General features: G+C 48.2%; 1 protein-coding gene and 1 pseudogene across 2 annotated transcripts in view; both read right to left on the bottom strand.

The window, feature by feature from the left end:
• Positions 1 to 6,021: 6,021 nt before the first annotated feature.
• Positions 6,022 to 7,441, bottom strand: LOC307200988 (14-3-3 protein theta pseudogene; annotated as a pseudogene). Its single transcript has one exon. The product of its transcript is annotated as a 14-3-3 protein theta pseudogene (transcript).
• The window catches only part of LOC307201015 (uncharacterized protein), a 38,681-nt gene continuing 18,047 nt past the window's right edge, over positions 6,354 to 26,987 (bottom strand). The window contains exons 2-5 of the mRNA XM_079950146.1: positions 8,558 to 8,655; positions 7,658 to 7,953; positions 7,483 to 7,559; positions 6,354 to 7,398 (exon numbers count right to left, since the gene is read on the bottom strand). Coding sequence (XP_079806272.1) covers positions 7,342 to 7,398; positions 7,483 to 7,559; positions 7,658 to 7,953; positions 8,558 to 8,655 — 528 coding nt within the window. The 3' untranslated portion in view covers positions 6,354 to 7,341. The remainder of the gene's footprint in view (positions 7,399 to 7,482; positions 7,560 to 7,657; positions 7,954 to 8,557; positions 8,656 to 26,987) is intronic.

Below are 26,987 nucleotides of genomic sequence, written 5' to 3'. Positions count from 1 at the left end.
GGGACCTGGTTTGTGGGGAACAGAGCGGCCCCTGAGAATGCAGAAGTTGGTCACCCATTCTTTACAAAGCTTCCTCTGCCCATCAGCCGAGCCTGAGTCACAAGTTCCTCTCTTGTCTACGCTGTATTTCATGTCCTTTTAATTTTTGAAGGTGCCTTGCATATGATAATTCAGGAACAGATATTTAAGTCAGTGTGAATCATAACCCGATCAGCTTAAATTTTCAGACCTTGCCAGGAATTATATTTTGAAATTGGAATAAAATACTACTAAAAAAGAGAGGAAGAAATAATAAGAAAAATGAAAGAAGGGCTCTCTCTCCCCTTCTCTCCCTGTCAAAAGTACAGTGGTACCTTGAGTTAAGTACTTAATTCGTTCCAGAAGTCCGTTCTTAACCTGAAACTGTTCTTAACCTGAGGTACCACTTTAGCTAATGGGGCCTCCTGCTGCTGCAGCGCGATTTCTGTTCTCATCCTGAGGTAAAGTTCTTAACCCGAGATACTATTTCTGGGTTAGTGGAGACTGTAACCTGTAAGTGTCTGTAAGCGTATGTAACCTGAAGCATATGTAACCTGAGGTACCACTGTAATCCTATGGGGCACAAGTACATGAGTTCTTATTAGCACATCTGCCTTTCAAATTAAATTTCATGGGTACGATCCTATACCTCAGATCCATGGGCTGAGAGGCTTTAGAACAGCGTTTCCCAAACTTTGGCGTCCAGTGGTTTTTGGACTACAACTCCCATCATCCCTAGTGTTGTAAACAAAAACTGCTCCCTTTCCCTTATGTGGGACAAAAGAGCCCTTATAGAGTCCTTTCTAGGTTCTCCATCGGTAAGAGAAAATAACAGAGGCCAACCAGAGAATACTGAGAAGCAAAGCAGCTAGTAAGCCTGATCGTTATTAAAGCTGTTGCAACAGGGTGCTCCCCCCACATGCAGTAGAGAGGAGAGGAGGACCCCGAACCAACTGTGCAAGCCCTTATATAGACTTTTGAACTGCCCACCCTGGAGCCCAAGACCACCCCCCAGTTCATCATATATACATCAGAGAAGGGGCGGACTACAGCAGAAATCTGAGCGCCTTGTTTTTATCCTGTCTGCCAGGTTACCTGATTGGATTACCTGGGCATCCTGGCCACTCTTTTGTTATGATAACAACTATTGTGGGGTTTCAGACATGTGGTTTATACATTTATGTATGTGCTTGCTTGGTACATTTATGAACTTTTATTTTCTATATATAAGACCTAAAAATTCTTATAACACTACCTAGTAGGACCAGTGGTCAGGGATGATGGGATTTGTAGTTCCAAAACAGCTGGACACCCAAGTTTGAAAAACCGTGATTTAGAAGATGGAGTGAGCTCAGCAGAACCAAAGCTATGTTGCCCAATGGACATGGCATGCACACCAGTGGAACACCCATGATGCACTGATATTAAACGCCACTGATGAAGATAATCCAGTAAACCAATCAAAAACAGGGTGGAGGTATGGACAGGATATAGGCGGAGCACACTAATGCTAAATCCTAAGGTGCTTCATTCCCCAGGCACACCCCTGTTGACAAGACTTTGGACCAGGTCCAGGCCTGGCATGATAAATTTCCCTCTCATTGACCTTGATGGGAGGGAGAAAGGAAAAACAGCTTTTGCCACCCGGTGTGGCAGAGAAATGGAGATGCAGGTGGCGCTGTGGTCTAAACCACCGAACCTCTTGGGCTTGCCGATCAGAAGGTTGGTGGTTCGAATCTCCGTGACGGGGTGAGCTCCCGATACTCTGTCCCAGCTCCTGGCAACCTAGCAGTTCGAAAGCACGCCAGTGCAAGTAGATAAATAGGTACAGCTGTGGTGAGAAAGGTAAACGGCGTTTCCGTGCGCTCTACTTTCTGTCACAGTGTTCCGTTGCGCCAGAAGCGGTTTAGTCATGCTGGCCACATGACCCGGAAAGCTGTCTGTGGACAAACGCCAGCTCCCTTCTGTATTATTATTATTTTTATCTTATGTTGTATCGTTGTATTAATTTTATCTTTACTTGTACCAATGTACCTGCATCTTTTCTGCTATTGCAATAAGAATCACGAGTTGAGGGCTATGAATGAGAAATGACATAGTTGTCCGTGGCTACACATCGCCATCTACTGAGTCTACAGTATACACACACCAATTCACAAGTTCAAAAGACTTTATTCAAAAGCATGGCTACACAGACAATCACACCTTTATGCAAAGTTGAGGAAAAACACCCAAAATCCTGTCTTCATTTCCTCTCTTATCGATCTGCCCCCAGGCATCACTCAAAGCCTTCCTGAAAATCAGAAAACAAACAATACATTTTGTTGTTTAGTCGTTTAGTCGTGTTCGACTCTTCGTGACTCCATGGACCAGAGCACGCCAGGCACTCCTGTCTTCCACTGCCTCCCGCAGTTTGATGAGACTCATGTTTGTAGCTTCGAGAACACTGTCCAACCATCTCGTCCTCTGTCGTCCCCTTCTCCTTGTGCCCTCCATTTTTCCTAACATCAGGGTCTTTTCCAGGGAGTCTTCTCTTCTCATGAGGTGGCCAAAGTATTGGAGCCTCAGCTTCAGGATCTGCCCTTCCAGTGAGCATTCAGGGCTAATTTCCTCCAGAATGGATAGGTTTGATCTTCTTGCAGTCCATGGGACTCTCAAGAGTCTCCTCCAGCATCATAATTCAAAAGCATCATAATTCAAAAGCATCATAATTCAAAAGCATCAATTCTTTGGTGGTCAGCCTTCTTTATGGTCCAGCTCTCACTTCCATAGCCATCAGTAAACATCAGAAAAAACAAGAATCTGCCTCAGTCCTTTTGTATACAGTATGCTATCTACAACACGGCAATCTAATCCAAGTATCATCAAACACATTCTGTACAGTGTTCCATTTCTCCAAAGGTATTGGACTATATTAAAGGGAATTTACAGTTTTTATTCTCTCTTTTTCATTTTTTTCATTTTTAAAATGCATTTTATTTTGCTGATACAAACATTGTTAATTAACTCATTATTATAAAAAATTGTACATCTCAACATAAACATAATAAAGAAAAGAGAAAACAGAGAGAAAACAAAAACAAAAAACAACATACAAAACAAAACAAAAAAACACATAGACCATTTTAAATATATCTATACAGTAGTACCTCGGGTTAAGAACTTAATTTGTTCTGGAGGTCTGTTATTAACCTGAAACTGTTCTTAACCTGAAGCACCATTTTAGCTAATGGGGCCTCCTGCTGCGCCACTGCTGCACGATTTCTGTTCTCATCCTGAAGCAAAGTTCTTAACCCGAGGTACTACTTCCGGGTTAGCGGAGTCTGTAACCTGAAGTGTATGTAACCTGAAGCGTATGTTAGTCTGTGGAGGCAGCACTGAGCATCATATAAATTTGCGGGAATGTAGTTATAATTTCTTTGATTACACATAAAAAACCAGCCATCTGGTAAGCGCACATGGGCATAATTAAAAGTAATCTGTTGAACATGTGAGCAATTCCAAGTTGCTTCCTCACTGCAATTCAGAATCTGAGCACAAGAGGTGTCTGGCAGTGCTGCAACTCTAGGTGTAATGATAATGATATTTCATATAATGATATTTCATCCAGAGGTAACTTTTGTTTCACCTGTCCCCAATCATGGAGATTGGTATAACCAATGATACCTTCAGGAATCCATTTAGAAAACCACTTTCCCATGTGTGTGGCATGTGCCATATGGAAAGGCTGTGTACAAACTGGGATCAGACAATTTCCTAAGGTAGTGTGCATATCATATGTTTCACTCAGACAAAAAATGAGAGACATTAGCAACTTCAGCTAAATGCATCTGTCAGGCTCATGTTCCCTGAGAAAAGGTGGACTGCGGGGGGGGGGGCACTGGTGAAGGACGATGAACTAAGGCAATTGATCCGGGACGATGCTTTTGCTCGGCAGAAGCTAGATGAGCTAAGGCAACGAGGAGGAGCTGAGGGAGGTTTCAAGGAAAAAGGGGGGCTCCTGTTCTATCAGGGGGCTTTGTATATTCCAGGTGAAACCCTAAGAGACAGAGTCCTCAAGCAACTTCATGACAGCTCCACGGCAGGACATTTTGGGCAACACAAAACCATGTTGTTGGTTACCGGGAATTTTGGTGGCCCAAAGTGAGGGAAGACGTAAGGGAATATGTGAGAGGGTGTGAGACCTGCCAGAGGGCCAAAGGGGAGAGGGCTGCTCCGGCAGGGTTATTGGAGCCTTTGCCCACACCAGGGAGGCCATGAGAGGTGGTATCAGTAGATTTTGTCACTGACCTGCCCAGGTCCAAGGGGAAAACAGCGGTGATGGTGGTGGTGGATCTCCTGACCAAGATGTGCCATTTTGTGGCGTGTTCACATGCGGTGACGGCGGAAGAACAGCCAAGTTGTTTGTAGAGCATGTGTTTAGGTTGCATGGGGTCCCTTCTAGGGTCATTTCGGACAGGGGAACCCAATTCACCTCACGGTTTTGGCGCAAGCATATGAGTTTGCTGCAAGTAGAGGTGAGCTTCACCACCGCAAGGCACCCCGAAACCAATGGGCAGGCGGAAAGAGCAAATGCTGTTTTGCAACAGTATTTTCGGTGTTATGTCAGTCAGAGGCAGAATGACTGGGTGGACGGATTAGGACTAGCGGAGTTTGTGTACAATAATGCTGAGAACGTGTCCACCGGGATGACTCCTTTCTTCACCAATCACGGAAGTCACCCTAGGGCTTTCCCAGGGAGGGGGGAGGAGTCGTGGAGTGTACCGGCTGCAGAACAGTTTGTGGAGGAAATGGAGGCGATTCACCAACAGCTCCAGTTGAACCTGGAAAGGGCCAAGGAAGTATACAAGAGGGAGGCAGACAAGCATTGGAGACCAGGGGAGACCTTTCGGGTTGGGGACAAGGTGTGGTTGTCAACACAAGGGTTGCCCTGGAAGGGGGGGTGCAAGAAGCTCAAACCCAGGAGGCTGGTTCCCTTTGAGGTCATCCAGCAGGTAAATCCAGTGGCCTTTAAGTTAAGGCTGCCTGAGAGATTCATCCCGTCTTCCATAGGTCACTGTTGTGGCCCTACAGGGGAGGGGGGGATCAGGCAGGGAAGAGGGGAAGGGGAGGTTCCACCGCCCGAAATTGAGGAAAGGAAGCAAGGCCACAAGGTAACTGAAATACTGGACTCCCATTGGAACGGGGAGCAGCTAGAGTATTGAGTGGCTTGGGAAGGGTCTCCCAGTTCGGAAAACACTTGGGTTCCGGAAGGTTGCATTACTGAGGATTATTTGGTGGAGGAGTTCCACGATTTATTTCCCAACAAACCCAAACCCCCGGGTAGGTTCTTTGAACAGGTGTTCGGTCCGACGGATGATGAAGAAGACTTTGAGGGTTTCCCACCATCAGGCGATGAGGGAAGAGGCCGGAGAGAAGAACATCTCAAAGATCGCCGGGAGCCTGCGGGTTTGGGGGAGGGCTAGGGTAATGTTTTTGAAGATACAGAAGATGAAGATGAGATTTTCCTAGGTTTCACCCCCGAGAAACCTGATAAAGAAGAAACGGGAATGGCAGTCTCTCCAGAGGAGGAGAGAGGAGCCTTTGGGGAGGGGGTGGATGTCAGGGAACTGGAGGCAGAGAAGTGGGGGAGAATGGGCACCTACCGGGGAAAACCTCCTTTAATAAGCAGCTGCTCTTCCTCGGACAAGGAAGGTGACGAAGGGTTGTCAGGAGGTAATGAATCTGAGAGGGGGGAGGCACTTCTGGGGCCAAGTCACTCTCGTCAGAGAGGAAGGAGGGGGGCTGGGCTTCGGAAGTGGTTACGCTGGGGAAAATCGAAAGGAAATTTAGTCGGGACAACTGACCTGCCATGATTAAGACGGACTTTTGACCTGCTTGTACATAGCTTCAAAGGGGCAATAAATCTTGTAAATATGGCTGAATTCCTGGACTCTTATCTTTGCTAGCACTCACAACTAATTGCTGACAGCATCCATTTTTTATTTTTTATTTTTTTAGGAGTGTAAGTGAAATTTTATTGGGAGGGGATAGCAGTTGAACAGCAGCAACTGAAGAGTAAGAAGAATCCCTGTATTTAAAACACTCAGTAGCTCCTGCTGTACACACATATAGGAAGCCACTCTGCCATGCTTCCCATTTGGCCGAAGACACCCCAGATCCTACAGAAACGAATACACAGTAGCACAGGAAAGTCAAATCACCAAGAAACCCCTGCAGAATAAAAAGGGAATGTGGAGAATTGAACTGTGTTGAACACTCTTTAGTTGCATTAACTACATTTTCATTTCATCACTGTAATACAAATAAATAAATAAATACCCCACCACAGTTGCTTGCAGGAACTGGTTCAGATTTCTTTTTAAATACCAGAAACTTTAGTCCGCTACATAAGTGTTTGGAAGTTACTTATGTTTATATGGAAATTAAGCCAGTATTAATACTTTTCTACAGCAGTAAACGCACACCAGGAAGGCCAGGACAAAACACAAATCAAGGAATGGAGTTTTCCCAAAGCTGCAGTGTGAAAGGACTATAAATTGATTTCCATACACATGGCTGGCTTCTCTTTGCTGTAGGAAATCCAAGCGGAGCTGTAAGGAATGAGACATGTAAAAAGGTTTCTTGAGAAGGGGAATGACACTCCATATGCAGTTTAGTTTTCTGCACCTTCTGAGGCATCACATTCTTCTCCTGCGCTGTCTGATGTCCATAATGTGAGGTTGTCTCTAAGCAACTGCATGATGAGACAAGTCTTCATTCAGTGTATCAAGTTCTGCAGTGGCTCCATCAAAAGCTGTCTTTGCCAATGTGCAAGCCAGCTCTGGGTTGTTGAGGATCTCATAGGAAAATACGGAAAAGTTAAGCGCTAAGCCTAAACGAATTGGATGTGTGGGTTGCATCTCTTTCTTGCTGATGTCAAATGCCTCCTGATAAGCCGCCTGTGAATTTTCTATTGTTTGTTTTCTGTCATCTCCGCTGGCAACCTCTGCCAGGTATCAAAAGTAGTCTCCCTTCATCTTCAGATAGAACACCTTGCTCTCTGGGTTAGTTGCACTAGCTATTAAGTACTTGTCCAGCAACTGCAGAACTGTAGTGCAGATGGACTTAAGTTCAAACTCCACTTTCTCTCGGTAGTCCTTGACAAGCTGCATCTTCTTGTCATTTCCGTCAGTTTTCTGCTCAGTGCTAGAGATCACTCACCAAGCAGAGCGTCTTCCCCCAACCACATTCTTGTACGCCACAGCGAGAAGATTGCGTTCTTCATTGGATAATTCAGCACCTTGTTCTGTCACTGCCTTCATGCAGGTAGCCAGGAACATCCTATGGCCTTCTGGGAGGAGGCTTGGGCAGCAGCCACAGCGGTGCAGGGGGGAGATTCTGCAAGAAAGAAGGGATCTTTAAAGCAGAGGATCTTTAAAGGGATCTTTAAATGCTGAAGGTTGCTTCCCCCTGTCCCATTACCTCCGAGGCAGGTATCCTCCACCTGGGCTTCAGTCCCTCCCGGGATGCGGCGGCTCCGAGGCTGAGTCGTTCCCTCGCTGCAAAGCAAAGGAGACATCAGCCGGCGCTCCCAAACCCGCTAGCCCCAGTCTGGGGCAGGAGGGTGGGGACCTGGGAAGGGGGCATTTCCTCCTACCTGATCTTACAAGTTCCCCAAACCTGGCCTCCGCCTCCGTACGGGCGTGTTGGATCCGCCCCGGCCGGCCTTGCTCAGAAGCAGCAGCCAAGGTTTCCTCCCTCTCTAAAATAACTCGAGATGTTCTTTGAATTGGAGGAAACCTTGTCTGCTGCTTCTGCGGCAGGCAGGGCCGGGGAGGAGCCATGCCCGCACGGAGATGGGGCAGTGGGGAACTGGTGCGAGGGTCCTCAGCCGGGAACCGCCGGGATGGTATCTTGCTCTTTGTCCCGGGAGCCGGATCTGAAGCCTCATCCCTGGAGAAATTAGGAAAAATATGGGCTAAGAAGGCAAAGAAAGAACCTGAAATGCAATATATTTCTGCCAACTCTATGCCTAAACTGAAGCCTAAACATGGAGAATTATCTATTTCCCAAAATATTTAGCTATGGACTAGCAGGTATAGATTCATGCAGTTCTGAAGCCATAGTCATGGAGTCAGTTCCGGGGGGTGGGGGGCTGTTCCCCAAGGCAATAGCCGGGGGGGGGGAGAGAAGTGGACCACAAAGAAACTACAGGACTATCTAAATCAGGCCTTCCTCCTCCAGCTGGCTGTCCCATTGCTGGCATGAGGAAATGGCAATCCCCATCCCCAGCAATGGGAGAGGCACTTCTTCCCCTGGTCCACTTCCACACACCATGTCCGCCTCTGTCTGAAGGAAGGAAGGACGTATGGGGTGGGGAGAATTCTGGGATGCATCTCCACAGAAGCCTTCCCAAGCAGAGCCAGATTGCCCAATGGGCAGAGCATCCACCGGCCCTCGGCCCCTGCAACAACGGATCGCCATAAATATTCTTGGTTTTGCGTAATAAAACTGGATTATTAATATTGCTGGTTGGTAAAATCAAATCACAGCATACCTGCACATTCGGAGTTTCCCCCTTGCACCGCTGGGCTGCTGCTGCCTCTGGTGGTGGGGGTGGGCCAGAGCCTTTGGCTTTCCTCCCAAACCATGGCCCTGGGAGAGACAAAGGACATTGTATTTTCCTGGCATAAGCATCCACTCTAGGGCACTGGGGTCCCCTGGGCCCTCCCCAATTATTGGGGGCTGGGGTGAGGCGGGACTGCTCCCCACCCCCAGCCCAACCCTATATGGCACATGTGGGGAGTGGGTTCCTCATGGAATTAACATACCTTGACTTGTAGCGCTTCCCCACGTTGCCACAGCCGCTGCACCCGCCTTCCATTTTGAAAAGCTGTGAGACAGAAAGGAAAATAAAAACAGAGGAAGTTACCAACCAGTTATTCATAACAAAATCTCATCTGGGGACCACAGCTGAGGACCTGCCAAGCTATCGACAGCTGTGGACAAGGCAAGCCAGGGAGCCAGGCCACACAAATCAGTGACGGGTGAGGCTAATAATAATAATAATAATAATGTTTTTATTTAATACTTTTATTTTGCTTTAAACCAATATAGATAAATATAATCAACCAAAATTACAAAAGAAAAATCCTTAATAATAATAATAATAATAATGAAAAAAGCTAAAAAAAACTACAAAAAATATCAAAGTACATGGCATAGAACATAAGCCATTATGGGAAAGAAAAAAGGTAAAGGAAAAAAGAAGGAGGAGGAAGGAAAAAAAGAAAAAAAAGGGGGGGGAGAAAAAAAAGAAGAAAAAGAGGAAGATGAGTCAAAACACAAAAAGACTCGTCTATTGTACGCTTCCGTCAAGGTCACAAAAGATTATTATTCTTATCAATTCTCTCTATCTGCATTCCATTGAATCCCTCATCTTGGTATCAGGGAACATTTCCCTATGCGGTATCATTCTAAACATAACCTTGATGAACCCTTATACCCTAGATAATTATTTAGACATTCCCATTCTTCTTTCACCATCTTTTTAGGTTTATCTCTTATTGCATCTGTCAGTTTGCGAGCTCCAAGTACTCGCACAATTTGACTACCCATTCATCTTTAGTGGGTGTTTGTTATCTTTCCAGTGTTTTGCCACTATAACCCTTGCTGCTGATGTTGCTTACACAAATAACCTGGTTTTATTTTTGCGAATATTATCTGAAACCATTCCTAGCAAAACTTCTTCCGGTTTCTTGTTAAATGTAGTTTCTATCAATCACTTTATCTCTTCATAAATCATATTCCAAAATCTTTGTATCTCTAGACAGAGATATAATTACTACCACATATGGTAGTAATTATAACGTTATTTCTATGGGCCTCGGAGCTCCCCTTACCTTCAGAATTCATCTCTCTCCACCTTTTTGAGAGTCTATCACCAACATCTGACAGGCATCCCTCTTGCAGGGCAATTATAAGGCTTGCTTGCAAAACGGCACTTTGTGACATCAGCTGGCAAACAGGGGCCAGGCTGCTGGGTTGTCAGGCAGCTGAATAAAGAAAAATAAAATCAGGGGGGTCAAAGTGTGCTTGTTTTCTCCTGCTCCAGAAGCTCTCACGACCTGAAGCCGTGGCTTCAAGTTACAAGAAAGGAGATTCCGACTCAACTTCAGGAAGAACTTTCTGACAGCAAGAGCTGTTTGACAGTGGGAAGGAATCCCTTAGGAGCTAGTAGATTTTCCTTATCCTGGGTTAACATGTATGGGTGGCATGGCTATCTAGGCCATGATAAGGTTAAATTTCACAAAAGATTCTTAAATCACATTGTGAAAAAAACATTATATGAGGTTTGGGAGGGAAGCAAAAAGTCAGTAGTCACTAAAACACCCTGGTGGCTTTCACTGATGGAATCTCTAGCTGTACATAGGAAAAATATGAACAGGGACTGGTTAACATATAGGGACTTAGTAGAGGAAATAAGTAGTGACCCAAAATTAAAGGACCTAGGAGAATTGAAAAAGAAAAAACATGGTTGGAATATTATCAGTTAAAAGCCATATTTGAAAAGGATAAAAGGACTAAGGGATTTGATAAATAGATATATATCTTATTTAGAGAAAGACATTTTATATAGTAACCAGAAGACACTTAAAAAAATCTATAAATGATTATTGAATTGGCAAAGGAAAGAGGAAGATATTTAAAAAGTTATAACAAAATGGGAGACAGATCTGGGGCATATGATTGAATCCGATAAATGGAAGGAATTATGGAGTAAAAATATAAAATTTACGGCTTGCTATCTTATAAGAGAAAATCTTATGAAAACATATTATAGATGGTATTTGACTCCTGTAAAATTGGCGAAAATAAACAAATCATATAAAAATAAGTGCTGGAGGTGCAAGGAGCATGTAGGAACATACTACCACATGTTGTGGTGTTGCTCAGTGATACAAAAATTTTGGAATATGATTTACGAAGAGATAAAAAGATTGATAGAAATTACATTCATCAAGAAACCTGTTATGCAGTGAAGTTTCACCCTGGGCCAGCAGGGGGATACTGTATATAGTTTTCACTCAGGTCCACGTCAGTTATTTTAGGCGGGAACTCTGGGCTGTTGTTGTTACAATGTTGACAGCTGGCTGCCTATAAAAGCAGGCCGGCTGAGCTGTTTGCAGTCAGTTCTATTCCAGCTTACAAGAATAAAGAGCTACTTGGAGAAATCGCTGTGTCGTCTGCTATGTCAACCCACAACTTAACACTGGCGACGAGGATGGGATCGATGGACATCAGAGCACAGCCAGATGCGGCCAGCCTCTGAACTGAGCTGAATCACTGAGCGAAATCACTGGACAGAACCAATTCAGAGCTGACTGTTCTGGCTAAGAGCACTGTGTTCCATCCATCGCCCTTCACACCGGCATCGGAATCATGGCTTCACTTGTGCCTCTACCGCCGTTTGCGCCAGCCTCTGAATCATGGGACTCCTACCTCGCTCGGTTCGACTGCTACCTCCAAGCCAACGAGCTGACAGCAGTATCAATGGATCGGAAGCGGGGCCTATTCCTCAGCCTCTGTGGGCCTGAGGTGTTTGAGACGGCCCGAGCATTGGTTGCGCCTGAAGCAGTCCAGGCAACACCATGGGACACGATCCAAGAGAAGCTCCGCAACCACTACGCACCAAAGCCGTCCAAGATTGCTGCCCGCCATGCGTTCTACCACCGGAACCAGGCAGAGGGGGAGTCAATCAACAACTACACCACCGCCCTGCGACAGGCTGCAATGCACTGTGAGTTCCGAGACTTAGACGATGCCCTGATGGATCGAATCGTCTGCGGGGTCCGGGACATCCATCTGCAACGGCGTCTCCTCGCCAAGCCAGACCTCACGCTACAGAAAGCCATTGAGGAGGCTGTGGCCTCAGAAGCTGCTGAACGCTCCGCCCAGGAGATCCGCAAGTCCAGCAGCCCGCGTCTTGCTAGGGAGCCAGTTCCGGTCCGGTGCATCATGAAGAGGCCAGCAGTGATGAGGCATCCTCCAGTGAAGACGATGACGTGCACCAGACAAAGCGGGAGCGCAGGAAGTTCCAACAGAAGTCCAAGGGCCAACCGGAATGTGCCGGCTGCGGAGGCAACCATTCCCGTGCCAAGTGTCGATTCAGAGACGCCATCTGTAGGAAGTGTTCCAGAAGGGGCCACATTGCTAAGGTCTGCCGATCGGCTCCGTCTGACACCCCCCCTTCATCGACTCGCAAGTCCAAGTCTTCACTCCAGTCTGCCAAGGAAAGTTGTTTCGCTCTCACCAACTGCCGCTGCCCGTCTGGAACCACGATTGGCCAAACCGACTCACCTACGCGACGCAAGCTGAACGTCACGGTGCTCATTGAAGGAGCTCCATGTGACATGGAGATCGACACCGGGTCTGCCCTGTCCATCGTGTCATGGAGCACCATCAAAAGACTGGTACCCAGAGTGTCCAAAAGGCAACTCGACTCTCACCGCGTACACCTGAGAGACTACCAGGGAAACGACATTCCCGTGGTAGGCGTTGGCCAGTTCCGGATTGCCTTCAAAGATTTTTCGGGCCTGCTCCGGTTGGTGGTGGTCGAAGGTCAGCGGCCAAGCCTCCTAGGGCTAGACTGGTTTGATGCCCTCGGCCTGGAAGTCACCGGCATCAACTGCATCTCTAACGCAGAGACTGAGGGTCTGGTCAAAGACTTTGCCAAGGTTTTTGACAGCACCTTGGGGCAATATACAGGTACGCCCATCTCCTTTAGCTTTGATCCACAAGTCGCCCCCATCAAGCTAAAGCCACGCCGGGTTCCCTTTGCTTTCAAGGCTAAGGTGGACGAACAACTGGACAAACTGATCGCCCAAGGAGTTTTGGAGCCGGTTGACCACGCCAAGTGGGAAACCCCCATCGTCACGCCTGTCAAGCCAGATGGGTTGGTGAGAATCTGCGCTGACTACAAGTGCACGATCAACAAGGCACTTCAGCAGCACGCTTATCCGGTTCCTGTTGTCCAACACCTGCTGCATTCCCTGGGTGAGGGTAAGGTCTTCACTAAGCTGGACCTTGCCCAAGCCTATCAACAACTGCCAGTCGATGATGCCACTGCTGAAGCCCAGACGATCGTCAACCACCGGGGGGCATTCCGTTGCCGCCGGTTGCAGTTCGGGGTAAGTGTGGCTCCTGGCATCTTCCAAAGCCTTATGGAGCGTCTCCTGCAAGGGCTTCCGGGCGTGGTACCATATTTTGATGACGTCTTGGTGTCTGCAGACTCACACCAGCAGCTGTTTGAGCGCCTCCGTGCCGTGCTGACCAGGTTCCAAGAGGCCGGGCTCAAGGTAAAGAGGGAGAAGTGCCAGATCGCCGTTCCACAGGTAGAGTTCCTGGGCTATCTTATCGATGCCTCCGGCCTTCACCCGACCACATCCAAGATCTGTGCTATCCAGCAGGCCCCCACCCCAAAGAACAAGACGGAGTTGCAGGCGTTCCTGGGGCTGCTGAACTTTTATAACATGTTCCTGCCCCACAAAGCCACAGTGGCTGAGCCTCTTCACCGACTCCTTAGCACTAAGACGCCTTGGGCCTGGGGTCATCGGGAGACGGCGGCCTTCAACGCGGTCAAGGCTCTCCTTTCATCAGACAGTGTGCTGGTACAGTACAGTGAATCCAGGCCGCTGGTCCTTGCCTGCGACGCCTCACCTTTTGGCATCGGTGCTGTCCTTAGTCACCATTTTCCAGATGGAAGAGAAGCACCGCTCGCCTACTTTTCCAGGACGCTATCTCCGACGGAATGGAATTACAGCCAGCTCGACAAGGAGGCACTGGCACTTGTGGCTGGAGTGAAGAGGTTCCATGAATACCTCTATGGCAGGACTTTTAACCTCATCACTGACCACAAGCCACTCCTGGGCCTCCTCGCCGGTGATCGTCCAACTCCACCGGTCCTCTCGCCACGCATGCTGCGATGGACTGTTTTCCTGGCTGCCTACCACTACCGGCTCATCCATCGCCCGGGGAAATTGATGGGCCATGCCGACGCCCTCAGCCGTTGCCCTCTTCCAGCATTTGTGGAAGACCCGGCTCCAGCTTCATCGCTCCTTCTGATTGAGGATCTTCCGGCAGCGCCTGTATCGGCTGCCACTGTGGCCTCCGCGTCTGCCCGGGATCGCACCATCAGCCGGGTGCTCAACTGGGTGTGGAGGGGGTGGCCACAAGGGCCTTTTGCATCGGAGTTCCAGCCCTTCGCAACCAGACAACATGAACTCTCAGCTCATCGCGGCTGTCTGCTGTGGGGAGACCGCGTCGCGATTCCCCAGGGACTCCGTCAGCGCGTCCTGGAGGCTCTGCACGTTGGCCACCCGGGAATTGTCAAAATGAAGGCGTTGGCTCGGTGTTACGTCTGGTGGCCTAATATGGACGATGCCATCACTGCCTGGGTGTCCGCCGGTCAAGCGTGCCAAGAGTCGAGGCCTGCACCACCGGCAGCTAAGGGACACACCTGGGAGATGCCAAAGACACCCTGGTCAAGGGTGCACATCGATCTGGCTGGCCCCTTTCACGGCCGGACCTTTATGGTAGTGGTGGACGCCTATTCCAAATGGCTGGAGGTCGCCCTGATGCCCTCCACCACTACCGAAGCCGTCATCCGGGTGCTGCGAGGCCTGTTTGCAACGCATGGGTGTCCTGATGTCCTTGTCTCTGACAACGGACCGCAGTTCACGTCAGGCACGTTTGAGCGGTATCTTTTGGGACTGGGCATCCGCCATGCCCTAACGGCACCCTTTCATCCATCCAGCAACGGGCAAGCGGAAAGAATGGTGCGCTCGGCAAAAGAGGCACTGGCGCTCCTGGACCAGGGAGACTGGCATGAGCGAGTCACCGAATACTTGTTCATGCAACACATCACCCCTCATGCGGCCACAGGGCGGAGTCCTGCTGAACTGCTTATGGGCCGCCGCCTCAGGTCACCGCTCGACCGGCTACACCCGGACTTTGCCGTGGCTGAACCCCCAGGCTGTGCCAACGCGCCACGGTCATTTGTCCCAGGAAACCAGGTCTTTGCCCGGAACTATGTGGGGGACATTCCTTGGGTGCCAGCCACAGTAGTGGGAATCACTGGACCTCGCTCGTACCAGGTGGCACTCGAAGACGGACGCTTGTGGCGACGGCACATAGACCAGCTTAGGCGCAGGGTTGGGGACTTGGACACTACCGAGGTGCCCCCAACTACGCTTGCGGCTCCAGAAGAGACACGTACAGATGGCGAGGCCCCACCTACACCTCCCTCGCAAACTGCCAGCGTGGAGCCGAACCAAGACGCTTCAGAGGGTCTGCCAGACTTACCACAGACTCAGACCACTCCACTTGCGGAGGCTCCACCCACAGCAGCGGATCCAGGGGAGTTGGTTCCAACGCCACCTAGGGTCGCACCACAGCCTCAGCAAGAACTGTGTGGCCCTCCGGACTTGGCTACCAGTCCCCGGCGGTCTGGCAGAGTTTCCAAGCGCCCAACTTATTTAAAGGACTATGTTGTTGGACATGTATCACTGTTGGTCTTAGTATGGGAAATGTAACCGATATGCTTTTGTGCCTAATTGAACCATTACGCGTAGTGCTGTATATAAGGAAACCATTACGATTGTAACTAACGCCTTATCTCGATGGGGAGGGGTGTTATGTAGTGAAGTTTCACCCTGGGCCAGCAGGGGGATACTGTATATAGTTTTCACTCAGGTCTGTAGATAGTTTTCCCTCAGGTCCACGTCAGTTATTTTAGGCGGGAACTCTGGGCTGTTGTTGTTACAATGTTGACAGCCGGCTGCCTATAAAAGCAGGCAGGCTGAGCTGTTTGCTAGTCAGTTCTATTCCAGCTTACAAGAATAAAGAGCTACTTGGAGAAATCGCTGTGTCGTCTGCTATGTCAACCCACAACTTAACAAAACCAGATGAATTTCTACTAGGAATTGTTTCAAATAACATCCCTAAAAACAAATTCAGGTTACTTATGTATGCGACGTCAGCAGCAAGGATTATTGTGGCAAAACATTGGAAAGATGTACATGCACCTACTAAAGAAGAATGGTTAGCTAAAGCCCCTTCCGCGGTAAACAAGGAGGTGGGGTTGCGGGCGGCACGCCCCTTCCCCACATTCACGGGGGCTGGCTCCAGCCCCCTCGATACCTAAGGGAATCCCCGCCGTGTCATACCCCGGGCCAGCCAATCGGCTGGCTCCAGGGGTGGGGCCTCGGCTATTTAAACCTGCTGCAGCCGAGGCTCCTCCTCTTTTCCTCCGCTGCTGCAGCAGACCCGGTTTTGTATGCGCTTGGTATTTTAGATTCTGTAGCTTGTTTCCTTGGTCTTTCCTTGGCTGCTTTTTCCTCTCCTTTTTAGGTTTACTCCTTCTGCAGTGAGTTCGAAGAGCGGACTTTAGATTGAGGGTTTTTTAAGGCCTCAATTCAAAGGCTCTGTCTTACTTGCGGATTATACAAGTATTATACAAGTATATCTGTAACGCGGGTGGCTGCAGCCCCCGTGTGAGGTTGGTGACTGGGGTTTTTTTAACATTGTGTGTGTTGTTTATTCAAAATTTTCCTTGCATGAGTGAAAGGGGAGGCAGCTTGTAAAAGGGGACCAGGGTTTAAAGTGTAGGCAGCTCATTTCGCGCTTTAACATTCTCAGGGTTTTAACCTTGCTTGTGTCGTTTCCGAGCACAATTCAAAGTGTTGGTGCTGACCTTTAAAGCCCTAAACGGCCTCGGTCCAGTATACCTGAAGGAGCGTCTCCACCCCCATCATTCTGCCCGGACGCTGAGGTCCAGCGCCGAGGGCCTTCTGGCGGGTCCCTCATTGCGAGAAGCAAAGCTACAGGGAACCAGGCAGAGGGCCTTCTCGGTAGTGGCGCCTACCCTGTGGAACGCCCTTCCAGCAGATGTCAAAGCGATAAACAACTACCTGACATTCAGAAGACATCTTAAGGCAGCCCTGTTCAGGGAAGTTTTTAACGTGTGATTTTACTGTATTTTTGGTTTTTATGGAAGCCGCCCAGAGTGGCTGGGAAGGCCCAGCCAGATGGGCGGGATATAAATAATAAATTATTATTATTATTATTATTCTAAATTTTCCTTGCACGAGTGAAAGGGGGCCAGCTTTAAAACAGGGTCACTTTTAAAGGAAAGGCGGGAGGCAGTGATTGCAGGGTGCTTTACTAAGAAAATTGTTTTCTGGTTGCCTTGGTTACCGCTGCTACCCGGCGCCATTTTAACTCAACCACATGGTCAAAAAAGGCAGCCGCCTTCTTAGGAGTGGCATTCTCCCTCCGCAGGGTCAGTTCTCTTTAAATAAAGCTGCCTCCTCCTAGCATTTGCAACTTTATTTTACCCTTCCTTCTTAGCAGCAGCTCTGACGCTTCTTATAAATTGCCAGCACAGGCTAAGCTGCTCCGTGCTTGGGCTGCTACATTGTTGTGATTCCCTTGGCTGGCTCCCGGGTCTACAGGGGAGAATCTATTATTGTAGCAAGTTGCTGAATGACAGGCTTTTAAAGTGCGGTTTATTGGGGGAAATACTTTAAAAAAATATATTATAATAAGAGTCTTTGGAAGTGCTGAGTACTGGTTTCAAAGTGCTGACTGCTTTTGAAATTAATTGGTGCAATTAGCAAACGCTGTGGCTTATACAGTGGTGCCTCACAAGACGAAAAGAATCCGTTCCGCGATTCTCTAGCGGTTTTTTCGTCTTGCGAAGCAAGCCCATTGATGGCTTAGCGGATAAGCGGCTTAGCGGCTTAGAAAAAGGGGGGGAAGGGAAAAAAAACCGCAGGAACTCGCAAGACATTTTCGTCTTGCGAACAAGCCCATAGGAAATTCGTTTTGCGAAGCACCTCCAAAACGGAAAACTCTTTCGTCTAGCGAGTTTTCCGTCTTGCGAGGCATTCGTCTTGCGGGGCACCACTGTATGTTATTTCAGCTCTGCTTTTAAAAGCCTTAACTCATAGAGGCAATTAAATGTCCTTGGAGGTGCTGAGTGCTGGTTTTAAAGTGCTGAGTGCTGACTGCTTGTAAAATTGATTGGTGCAATTGATTGATTGGTGCAATTGATTGATTGGTGCAATTGGCAATCACTGTGGCTTATATGTTATTTCAGCTCTGCTTTTAAAAGCCTTAACTCATAAAGGCAAGTAAAGGACTTGCTTACAGTTCGGTTGGTTCTGGCAATTGAGGACTGCCTCTTTAAGCTTTTATTCACAGTGGCAGTTAAGGGGCTTCTTAATTAAACCTTCTTGGATATTCCCTCAATCTTACACGCAGGCTGATAGTGGCTCACTTCCTTCTTTTATATCACATAGTGTAGGACTGCAGGTTTACAGGTAATGTGTTTAGTGCGGAATTACTGCGTTTTACCATTGTAATCAAACGCCTGGCAAATGGTATATTCATACACAGCCCATTATATTCATAGTATATACTTATTGCATAGTCATCTTATACAACTCAATTCATTCCATTTAGCATGATTCATTACTCATATTGAGTGCATATAGCGCGGTAAGATCGTGGGATACCCTTTGTCCAAATTGGGTTTCCTCCTGCTGGCGTGGTTAATACTGAACAGTGCGGAGCTGGTCTAACCATACTTTTGGTCAGTCAGCTTAGGAAATACTGAACTAAGCTTTAGTAGTCTAGTGACACGTGCATTATATAAATAAATTCTTAAATTACACTATTAACAAATAAAAAACATTAATAATAAAATAATTAAAACAATAATAATAAATAAATAAAAATTAATTTTATTTTCCTTTAAAACATTACATAAATAAGTAAATAAATAAAAAATAATAATTAACAAATAATAAAATAAAAAATTGGGATTAGGATTAGCGGGGGCACGGTTGCGTATTAGTTCTTCCCAGACCAGGTCACCTAGCCAGGTGCTGGTGGTGTACGCTCCTTCCAGCATGCCTTCTTGTAAAAAACAACAGGCATCTTCCCGCAAGGAGAACAAGGAAGCCACTCAAACTAATTCACTGGTGCCTGTTATGCCGTGTAACCCGCAAGCATTTGCTCAGTTATTTGCTGCATTTGAAACCTTTTATAGGCAGTGTCGGCCAGGGCCCATACCACTCCCAGCGCCACCGCCGGCCTCCCAAGATTACATTCCTGACACCCTGCCCAGTTATCAGGAACAACCAAGTACCTCTGCCTCTGGTTCGGGCATAGCCCCACCGGGACCCGCCGCTGGGTTACCACGTATAACTCGCTCTCAATCTGCTCGCTCCCTTGGGTCTAATTCAGGTTCCTCTGGTGGCAGAGCGCCAACTGAGAGGTCTAGCAATACTAATTCTCATCAGGACATAGGTGTGCCCAGTTTCTTTCAGGAAGCAGTGCAGCAGCTCACGTCGGTGGAAGGAGATTCCGGATCATCGTACGAAGAGGAACAACAGGGATGCCATGACGACCCCCTGGCCGCTGCCCAGACTGTTGCTGACGCTGAGCAGCAGGGTGGGAAAAGGAAGTCCAAGAAGAAACACACTTCGAAAAAAGGCAAGAAAAGCAGGAAGTCGGATTCCAAGGACGAGTCAGGTACCTCTTCTTCCGATTCAGATAGCGACGCCCCCATGGAGGCTTACTGGGGCTTGGGCGAGGATAATTCTGGGCTTCCTTTGTGGGTGCATGAAAGGAGGGCTAACTCCCACCGTAAGTCCTTTAACGGGTCTCTGGCATGGAAAGGGGGGGCATTGGTGGAAGACGTAAAAACATCCACCAATGTGTGGACCGATTTTATATTGGGAAATCATTTATCTAAGAAAAAGAGGACCAAAATACTCAATGGGCACTACATCGACATATTTACACTCCTCCCCCTGACAGGTAAAGGGGAGAAAAAACGCATTTATGGGAAGCGGAGATACAGAACCCCGCAGGCGGAGCGTACTTTTGAAAATTGGTTAGATGGCTACCAGGTCTTCATGGGGGTAGTTTTCGCAGCTTATCCAAAACGTGCTATGCATCTCATAGCACACATGGCACACGTTAGAAGGGACTTTACGCTAGCAGGGGAGAATGCTGCCTTATCTTATGATGAGGATTTCCGTAGAAACGCATCACTTCTGCCATCCACTCGCTGGGAATTGAGGGACCAGAACTATTGGATGGATCATGTAGGTCCATATGTTGAGAAGAAATCCCAGGATTCTCCAAAGGTGGGAAAGGTGGAGCCAAAACGCCGTTGGCAATGTTGGGATTTCAACAGGGGGGTCTGTTCCCGACCCGCGTGTAAGAATGCACATGAATGTGAAAGGTGCCTCGGTAATCACCCGGGCTTTGCCTTCCCCAAAGGAAAGCAGCCTTTTCGAGGCGGCAGGGGGTACTCCCACCAAGGTCCTAGGGTTACCTCCAGACACCCACAGGGGACCTCCGGGAACTGCCAGTAATGTGACCCTTGGGCTAGCTCACACACCTATCAAATTGCTCCCGTTAAAAGCCCTATTAGATCTATACCCCAATAAAATAGCAGCGAGGTACCTTTGGGAAGGGTTTTCCTCAGGCTTTAGAATCCCAGTCTCCTTTCCACCAAACCCGGGCGATCCACCCAACCAAAAATCAGTGAGGGAAATGCCAGAGATAGCCAGAAAGAAAATTCAAAAATCCCTTTAGCCAACCCCCTATCGAAGGCTTGCACATCTCCTCCCTGGGTATTGTTCCCAAAAAAGCCCCTGGGGAGTTCCGTATGATACATAATCTCTCATACCCAAGGGGGGGGGATTCCATCAACGATGCCATTCCCCAAGAACTCTGCTCTGTGAAATACGCGTCATTTGACCAAGCAGTTAAACTGAATCATAAATTTGGAAAGGGGGCGCTGCTCGTAAAATGCGATATAGAATCAGCCTTCCACCTCCTCCCAGTGCACCCTGAGGATTTTCGTTGGTTAGGCTTTAGATTTGAAGGGTCTTACTTTGTCGACAAAGCTATGCCTATGGGCTGTTTGGTGGCTTGTACAGCCTTCGAAGCTTTCAGTACATTCCTGGATTGGGCGCTTCAATTTAAAACCGGCTCCATCGGGGTCTCGCATTACTTCAATGACTCTATTCTTGTTGCAGCTACAGCTCCCCAGTGCACCTCTTTGCTGACGTCATTTATCTCTTTAGCTGAGGAGCTCAGAGTCCCATTGGTGGCGGACAAAACCGAGGGGCCCGCCACCAAAATGATGTACCTAGGCATTGAATTGGATACAACTGCACAGACTTCCAGGTTGCCAAAGGAAAAATTAGTCGCCCTTAGAGAATTGATTCAACAGCTTCTTCCATTGAGAAAAGTCACCCTCAAACAGATCCAGTCTCTATTAGGTCACCTGAATTTCGCCTACCGGGTGGTATCTCCTGGGCGCCCCTTTTGCGCCCGCCTAGCTAGATTGTCTGCGGGCCTACGCGCTCCTCGGCACAGGGTATGCCTTTCCAAGGCGGTTAAAGCCGACTTAGACGTATGGCTTCATTTCCTGGACAATTATAATGGTATATCTCTGTGGCAAGACACCATGCTGCTTCATGCCGATTTTCAGGTGCAGTCCGATGCCGCAGGTTCGCTAGGATTCAGGGTTTTCTTTAAGGCAGCGAGTCTGGGCTCGAGTGGCAGTTAGGCATTGGTAGGGGTACTGTCCTATTGTTATGCAAATGAAGGGGGAAGGAGCGCCATCACCTTCCCCCAAGCAAGGGTAGTCCGGTAAAGGATTCCAGGGGGCGTGGCCTTGCCCTAAGCCTAAGGAGCTGTGGGCCCACGGCACGCCCCCACGCAGTGATGCCCAGGGGAGGTCCTAGTTGACGTGCCTCAGCAGGACTCCTCCCTCTGGTGATTAACCCTTCCAGCCTCTAGCCGCTTAGTAGTTAGGACCAATGCCTAAGCCAATACCGTTCAATTCCTGTAATCAATAAAGTTGTGGCCTAATTTGACCCATTAACCTGAATTCTTGTGTCCTGTGTCTTTATTTCATCGGGGGGAGGCGAGTACTTGGAGCTTGCTAAGCTGACAGATGTAATTGGAGATAAACCTAAAATGACAGTAAAAGAAGAATGGGATAAGGGGTAAGGGCTCACCAACAAAGATCTGGCTTTCGATACCGCAAAAGAAAGGATCCCTGATACCAAGATGAGGGAGGCACTGAAAGACTGATTGACAGAACAGAAGGGAATAATGGGAATAATAAAGGGAATAATGATCTGTTGCGCCAAACAAGACTTTTTTGTATACGGCTCGTTCTTTCCTCTCTTTTCTTTTTCCCCCTTTTTATTTTCCTCTTTTGTTTCTTTTCCTTTTGTATTTTATATCCTTTGTTTTTTTGTATGTTTTTTTTGGTATGTCTTGAAAGTTGAATAAAGCTTTAAAAGAAAAAGAAAGAAAAGAGAGGAGATTCCGACTCAACTTCAGGAAGAACTATCTGACAGCAAGAGCTGCTTGACATTGGGAAGAAATCCCTCAGGAAGCAGTGGACTCTTTGCCATGGATGCTGTCGTGGGGCCCATTGTGTAAATAATGTATATAAAGCAGACAGTTCGGGGAAACTCCCATTCCTCATTACTATGAGCTGAATAAAGAGCATGAAATCCACACTCGACTCCGAGTATATTTCAGATGCTTTAGCTGAGATTCCAGCATTGCAGGGGGTTGGTCTAGATGACCCTTGGGGTGCCTCCCAACTCTACAATTCTATGTTGAAAAGGGCATCCAATGAGCTTTTAAAGCCCACGATGTTCCACAAACGATCTGGGGCATTGCAGCTTCCCTCTCATGGACCTACAATTCCCAGAACCCCTGACAAACTACAATTCCCAGGATCGTTTGGGGGAAGAAACCTGCTTTTTAGAACAGGGATGAGGAACCTGCAGCTTTCTTTCCCTGGTTTCGTAGGAACCAAGAACTGAAAGCTCAAGCACTTGAAACAGGGTGGTTTCAGGGAGCAGGGTGGCTGGGGATGGGCAGATGGGCGGGGTATAAATATTATTATTATTGGGTTTAGCGGGGTCCCCTCTAGATCTATAACAATATTGTGTGTAATTAAGGGGATTCTTATAAGGTGATGCTGTTAGAATTCTCAAGGGAATGTCAAGCAGGGAGGGAGGGGGGAAAAGAGAGAGAGGAATTCTGGTGGAGAGAGAAGATTGGAGGAGGCTTGGAAAGGGAGAGTGAATGTTGGGGGGGAGGCAGTTGAGAGCGGTGGGTCTAGAAGGGGGCACTTGATGAACTGAAGCTGGGCTGGGCAGCTCTTCAGATTAGGATCACAAGTCCAGCCGCCATTGCCCTCATTTGAAGGTGGCCCAAAAGGAACAGAGATGAAGAGGGACTGTGAGTCTCCTGTGGAGGCCGGGGCATGTGGCAGTCCCATGCCCAGTGAAGAGGGGCTCTGCCAGCTGCCCAGAAACAAAATTCCCTCAGTTTAGATGAGCCACAGAGCCAGGGCTTGGCTTGTACTGCTAAGGCCCAGGAGCCTCGCACCACCCCCTCCAAGCGCCTGGGAAGCAGCTTACAGACCTGGGCTATGCCTGATTCTCGTCTTCCCAAGCAACTTACAAATGGAAAGCGTAATGCTGGTGGTCAACGAAAGAGGTTAAAAGACTCCCTCAAGGCATATCTAAAAGAAATGTTGTATAAACAGTCGGGAAAGGCTGGCCTGTGAGCACTCCAAATGGAGAACAGCCTTTACCAATGATGTCATGTACTTTGGACACTCGAACTCAGGACAAAAGGGAAAAACAATCTAAGAGGAAGCATGTTTGGCAAACTCTCACCGTGATCAGCTCCCGCCCAGAAATCTATGTCCCTACCATGGAAGGACGTGTGGATTCAGAATTGGCCTCCTCTGCCTATTATGAACTCGCTGTTAAGATTGTGTTCATGGAAGGCAATCTTACTCGGCTACGTGTGATCGTCAGAGAAGATGATAGAAATTGGGGGGGCTATGGCCATTTTCATGGACATGGACTTAATGGAAAATCCTCATGGGAAGATGTCTTGCAAGTCTCTGCTCCCCCTCCCCCCTGGTTGGTCCAACACTTCCACCCTCGTGCTCCCCAAAGGGCAGCACCCATTTGGCAGGTGGAGGTGCACCTTGGGCAGGGGGATAGTGGCATGGGTAGGAATCAGCTTCACCTGCTGAACAGCAGCCTGAAGGAGGAGAAGCGGGTGTGATTTCACCTGCAGCTTCAAGGACTCCAAGGAAAAAGTTCTGATGAGAACCAGCCTTCTTAAGCAGAGCTCCCAGAAAAGGCAGAGAACGAAAGAAAACTGTTTCTTTTTTAAAAAAACAATCTTTATCACAAGATATTATTTAATTGTTGGCATATCGAAAGCAACCAGTTCCTCCAATTTCTTTACTGAGCATTAACCTGTGCCAGTGATGCCCTTTTCCTGTCAGGGACTGGCACATTCAGACATCATGAATGGCATCCCAGAAGACATGCAGGGCACTGAGAAGCATGGATTCCTCCAGCGCCTTGGAAGGACTTTACAACCCAGAAAGGGTGTGCTTCTGGTCAGACAAGCAAGTGGCAAGACTTGTCGTCAAGCAGTCGGCGAAATCAGCATCCTCCGCCTCTTTGTATTAGAATGCCTCAAAGGTAACATTTCCTTCTTGACGAGTTTCGTTTCAGGCCTCAGTAACAACATCGCAGATGCCTTGTCTCGTTTTCAGATGAAGCGTTTTCGCGATTTGGCTCCCGAGGCCACCCAGCTGCCAGAGACCTTGCTGGAGGAACTGTGGGGAACTGGACAAGAGAAGTCACACAGGACATGTGTATCATTCCCTTCTACACTGTGGGCTTACACGAGAGCTTGGTCATCTTTTGAGGGGTTCAGGGCCAGATTTTGCTCACGCCATAGGTGGTCAGCTAGGGAATCCGATGTGCTAAAATACCTGGTTTATTTGAAACAAAAAGGCATGGCCCTTAAGACTATGAGCCTGTCATCTGGAGGGGTGAGGGTCTCCACCTGGGCACGCATTGGTCAAGGAAAATGGGAGTTGTCCCCCAGTTCCCAAACCCGCCTTATTAGTGTAAGTCTTTTTACAGAAATGCCTCTACAGCATCAACACGTACACTCAACTTGTAGTGTGTTCTCCCCACTCCATGCAAATTTCCCCTTCCTCTTACCTGTTCATGGGAAAAGAGCTAAGGGTTGTTTTGGGGTAAGAATCCCTGAACATGTGAATGGTCTGTCACAGTCACAGACCAAATGCCAGGGACAGAACATCCCCTCAGCCGGCTAGTCAGGACTTTACAATCTAGAAAGGCCGGAATGGAACGCCACGGAAGACGGAGTTTTGCTCTGTGTCCATCAGCTTGTGTGCTGGTGACGGAGACCATTCTCTTGAAGCGTGGCCCTGTAGAGGAAGAAGGACTTGGTAACATCCTGACAGACGTGGGGAATGGATGCCCAATGCCCCTGCCCTGACACTGCTCCCAAAGAAAGCTTGGTCCACCCACTTTGGGACGATAGCGTCTCCTCTCTGCTCTCATGCATGGTTCTTCTCCTATTTTCTGTTGACACTCAACTTGTAGGGTGTTCTTCCAGCCCCGTGCAAATCTTTCCTTCCTCTTACCTCTTCTTTTCATAAGGGCGGCTTTGGAAACAGCCACAGGGGACAGGGCTCTTATGACTCCCCAAACATGTTTCAGAAGGACCCCTTCCTTCTGCCCCAGTACCTGAGGGTCGTCACATCTCTCCAGGGATTTGGCCAGAACAAGGTCAACGTTGGGGAAAGGTTCCTTCCCTGCAAAGAAAACGGAGCAATCGGCAAGCGCCTGGCTCCCAGCCATGCTAGCACCAGTCTGGCGCATGAGGGTGGGAGACATGGGAAGGAAGCATTCCTATAATATGGGGCACTCAATTGGCATTTCTACCTACCTGAACTCTGAGCCGTTCCCCACTTCGCCATTATTCCATGCAAGGCAAACGCTTTAGCCAAGGCCACCCAGCTTCACCCTGTAATCAAAAAATCAAAAACAGAGAGACATCAGTAGGGCGGACAGGATGGGCTGAGAAATAGCATTAACAGTCACCCACAACCTTCCTCTCTTTTGTCAACACCAATTAAGAACTTTACATGTAAACACAGCATGAACACAGACTGTTAGCTTATAGGGTGTTCTCCCCGCTCCATGCAACTTTCCCTTTCTTCCTCTTACCTATTCTATTTGTGTGGTGGTTTTGGCAGCAGCCACAGCGGTGCACAAGTGAGATCCTGCAAGAAAGAAGGGATCTTTGAGGCAGGGGAGAACTGGACGCTACGCGCTGCTTCGAGGGAAGAATCCCTGAACATGTGAATGGTCTGTCACAGACCGAATGCCAGGGACGGTGCTTCAAAAAGCCGTTACAGGTGGACAGAGGGCTCTTGGGCTCAAATCCTGTTAGTGGCCAGGGGCGTACTGGCGGCGGCGGGGGGGGGGGTGTCGCCCCAGGTGCCATCCTGAAGGAAGATGACATTTCGGCACCCCCCCTGGCCCGCGACCGCCAAACCTGCAAATTGTGAGCGGCAAAGCATAGATCAGATAAAGCAATAAAATCCTGCCTAGCCAGTGCACTGCTCAGGAGTATCACGCTTAGGCAGGGTTCTACGCGGAAAGACAGTCCTTGAGGGTGAAGGACATGCCCTTTGCACAGGCTCAGAGGGCCCCTGGTGAGTTTTGGGTTTCCAAGCGTAAAGACCCCCCACACACACAAAATATAATGATATTTCATCCAGAGGTAACTTTTGTTTCACCTGTCCCCAATCATGGAGATTGGTATAACCAATGATACCTTCAGGAATCCATTTAGAAAACCACTTTCCCATGTGTGTGGCATGTGCCATATGGAAAGGCTGTGTACAAACTGGGATCAGACAATTTCTTAAGGTAAGTGTGCATATCATATGTTTCACTCAGACAAAAATGAGAGACATTAGCAACTTCAGCTAAATGCATCCATTTATTATGGTTCCG

This window comes from Podarcis cretensis (genome assembly GCF_951804945.1).
Source record: "Podarcis cretensis genome assembly, chromosome: 13".
In the NCBI taxonomy this organism is placed as follows: Eukaryota; Metazoa; Chordata; class Lepidosauria; order Squamata; family Lacertidae; genus Podarcis; species Podarcis cretensis.
The sequence above is the reverse complement of the archived record's forward strand: the minus strand, read 5'-3'. Positions and strand labels throughout refer to the sequence as shown.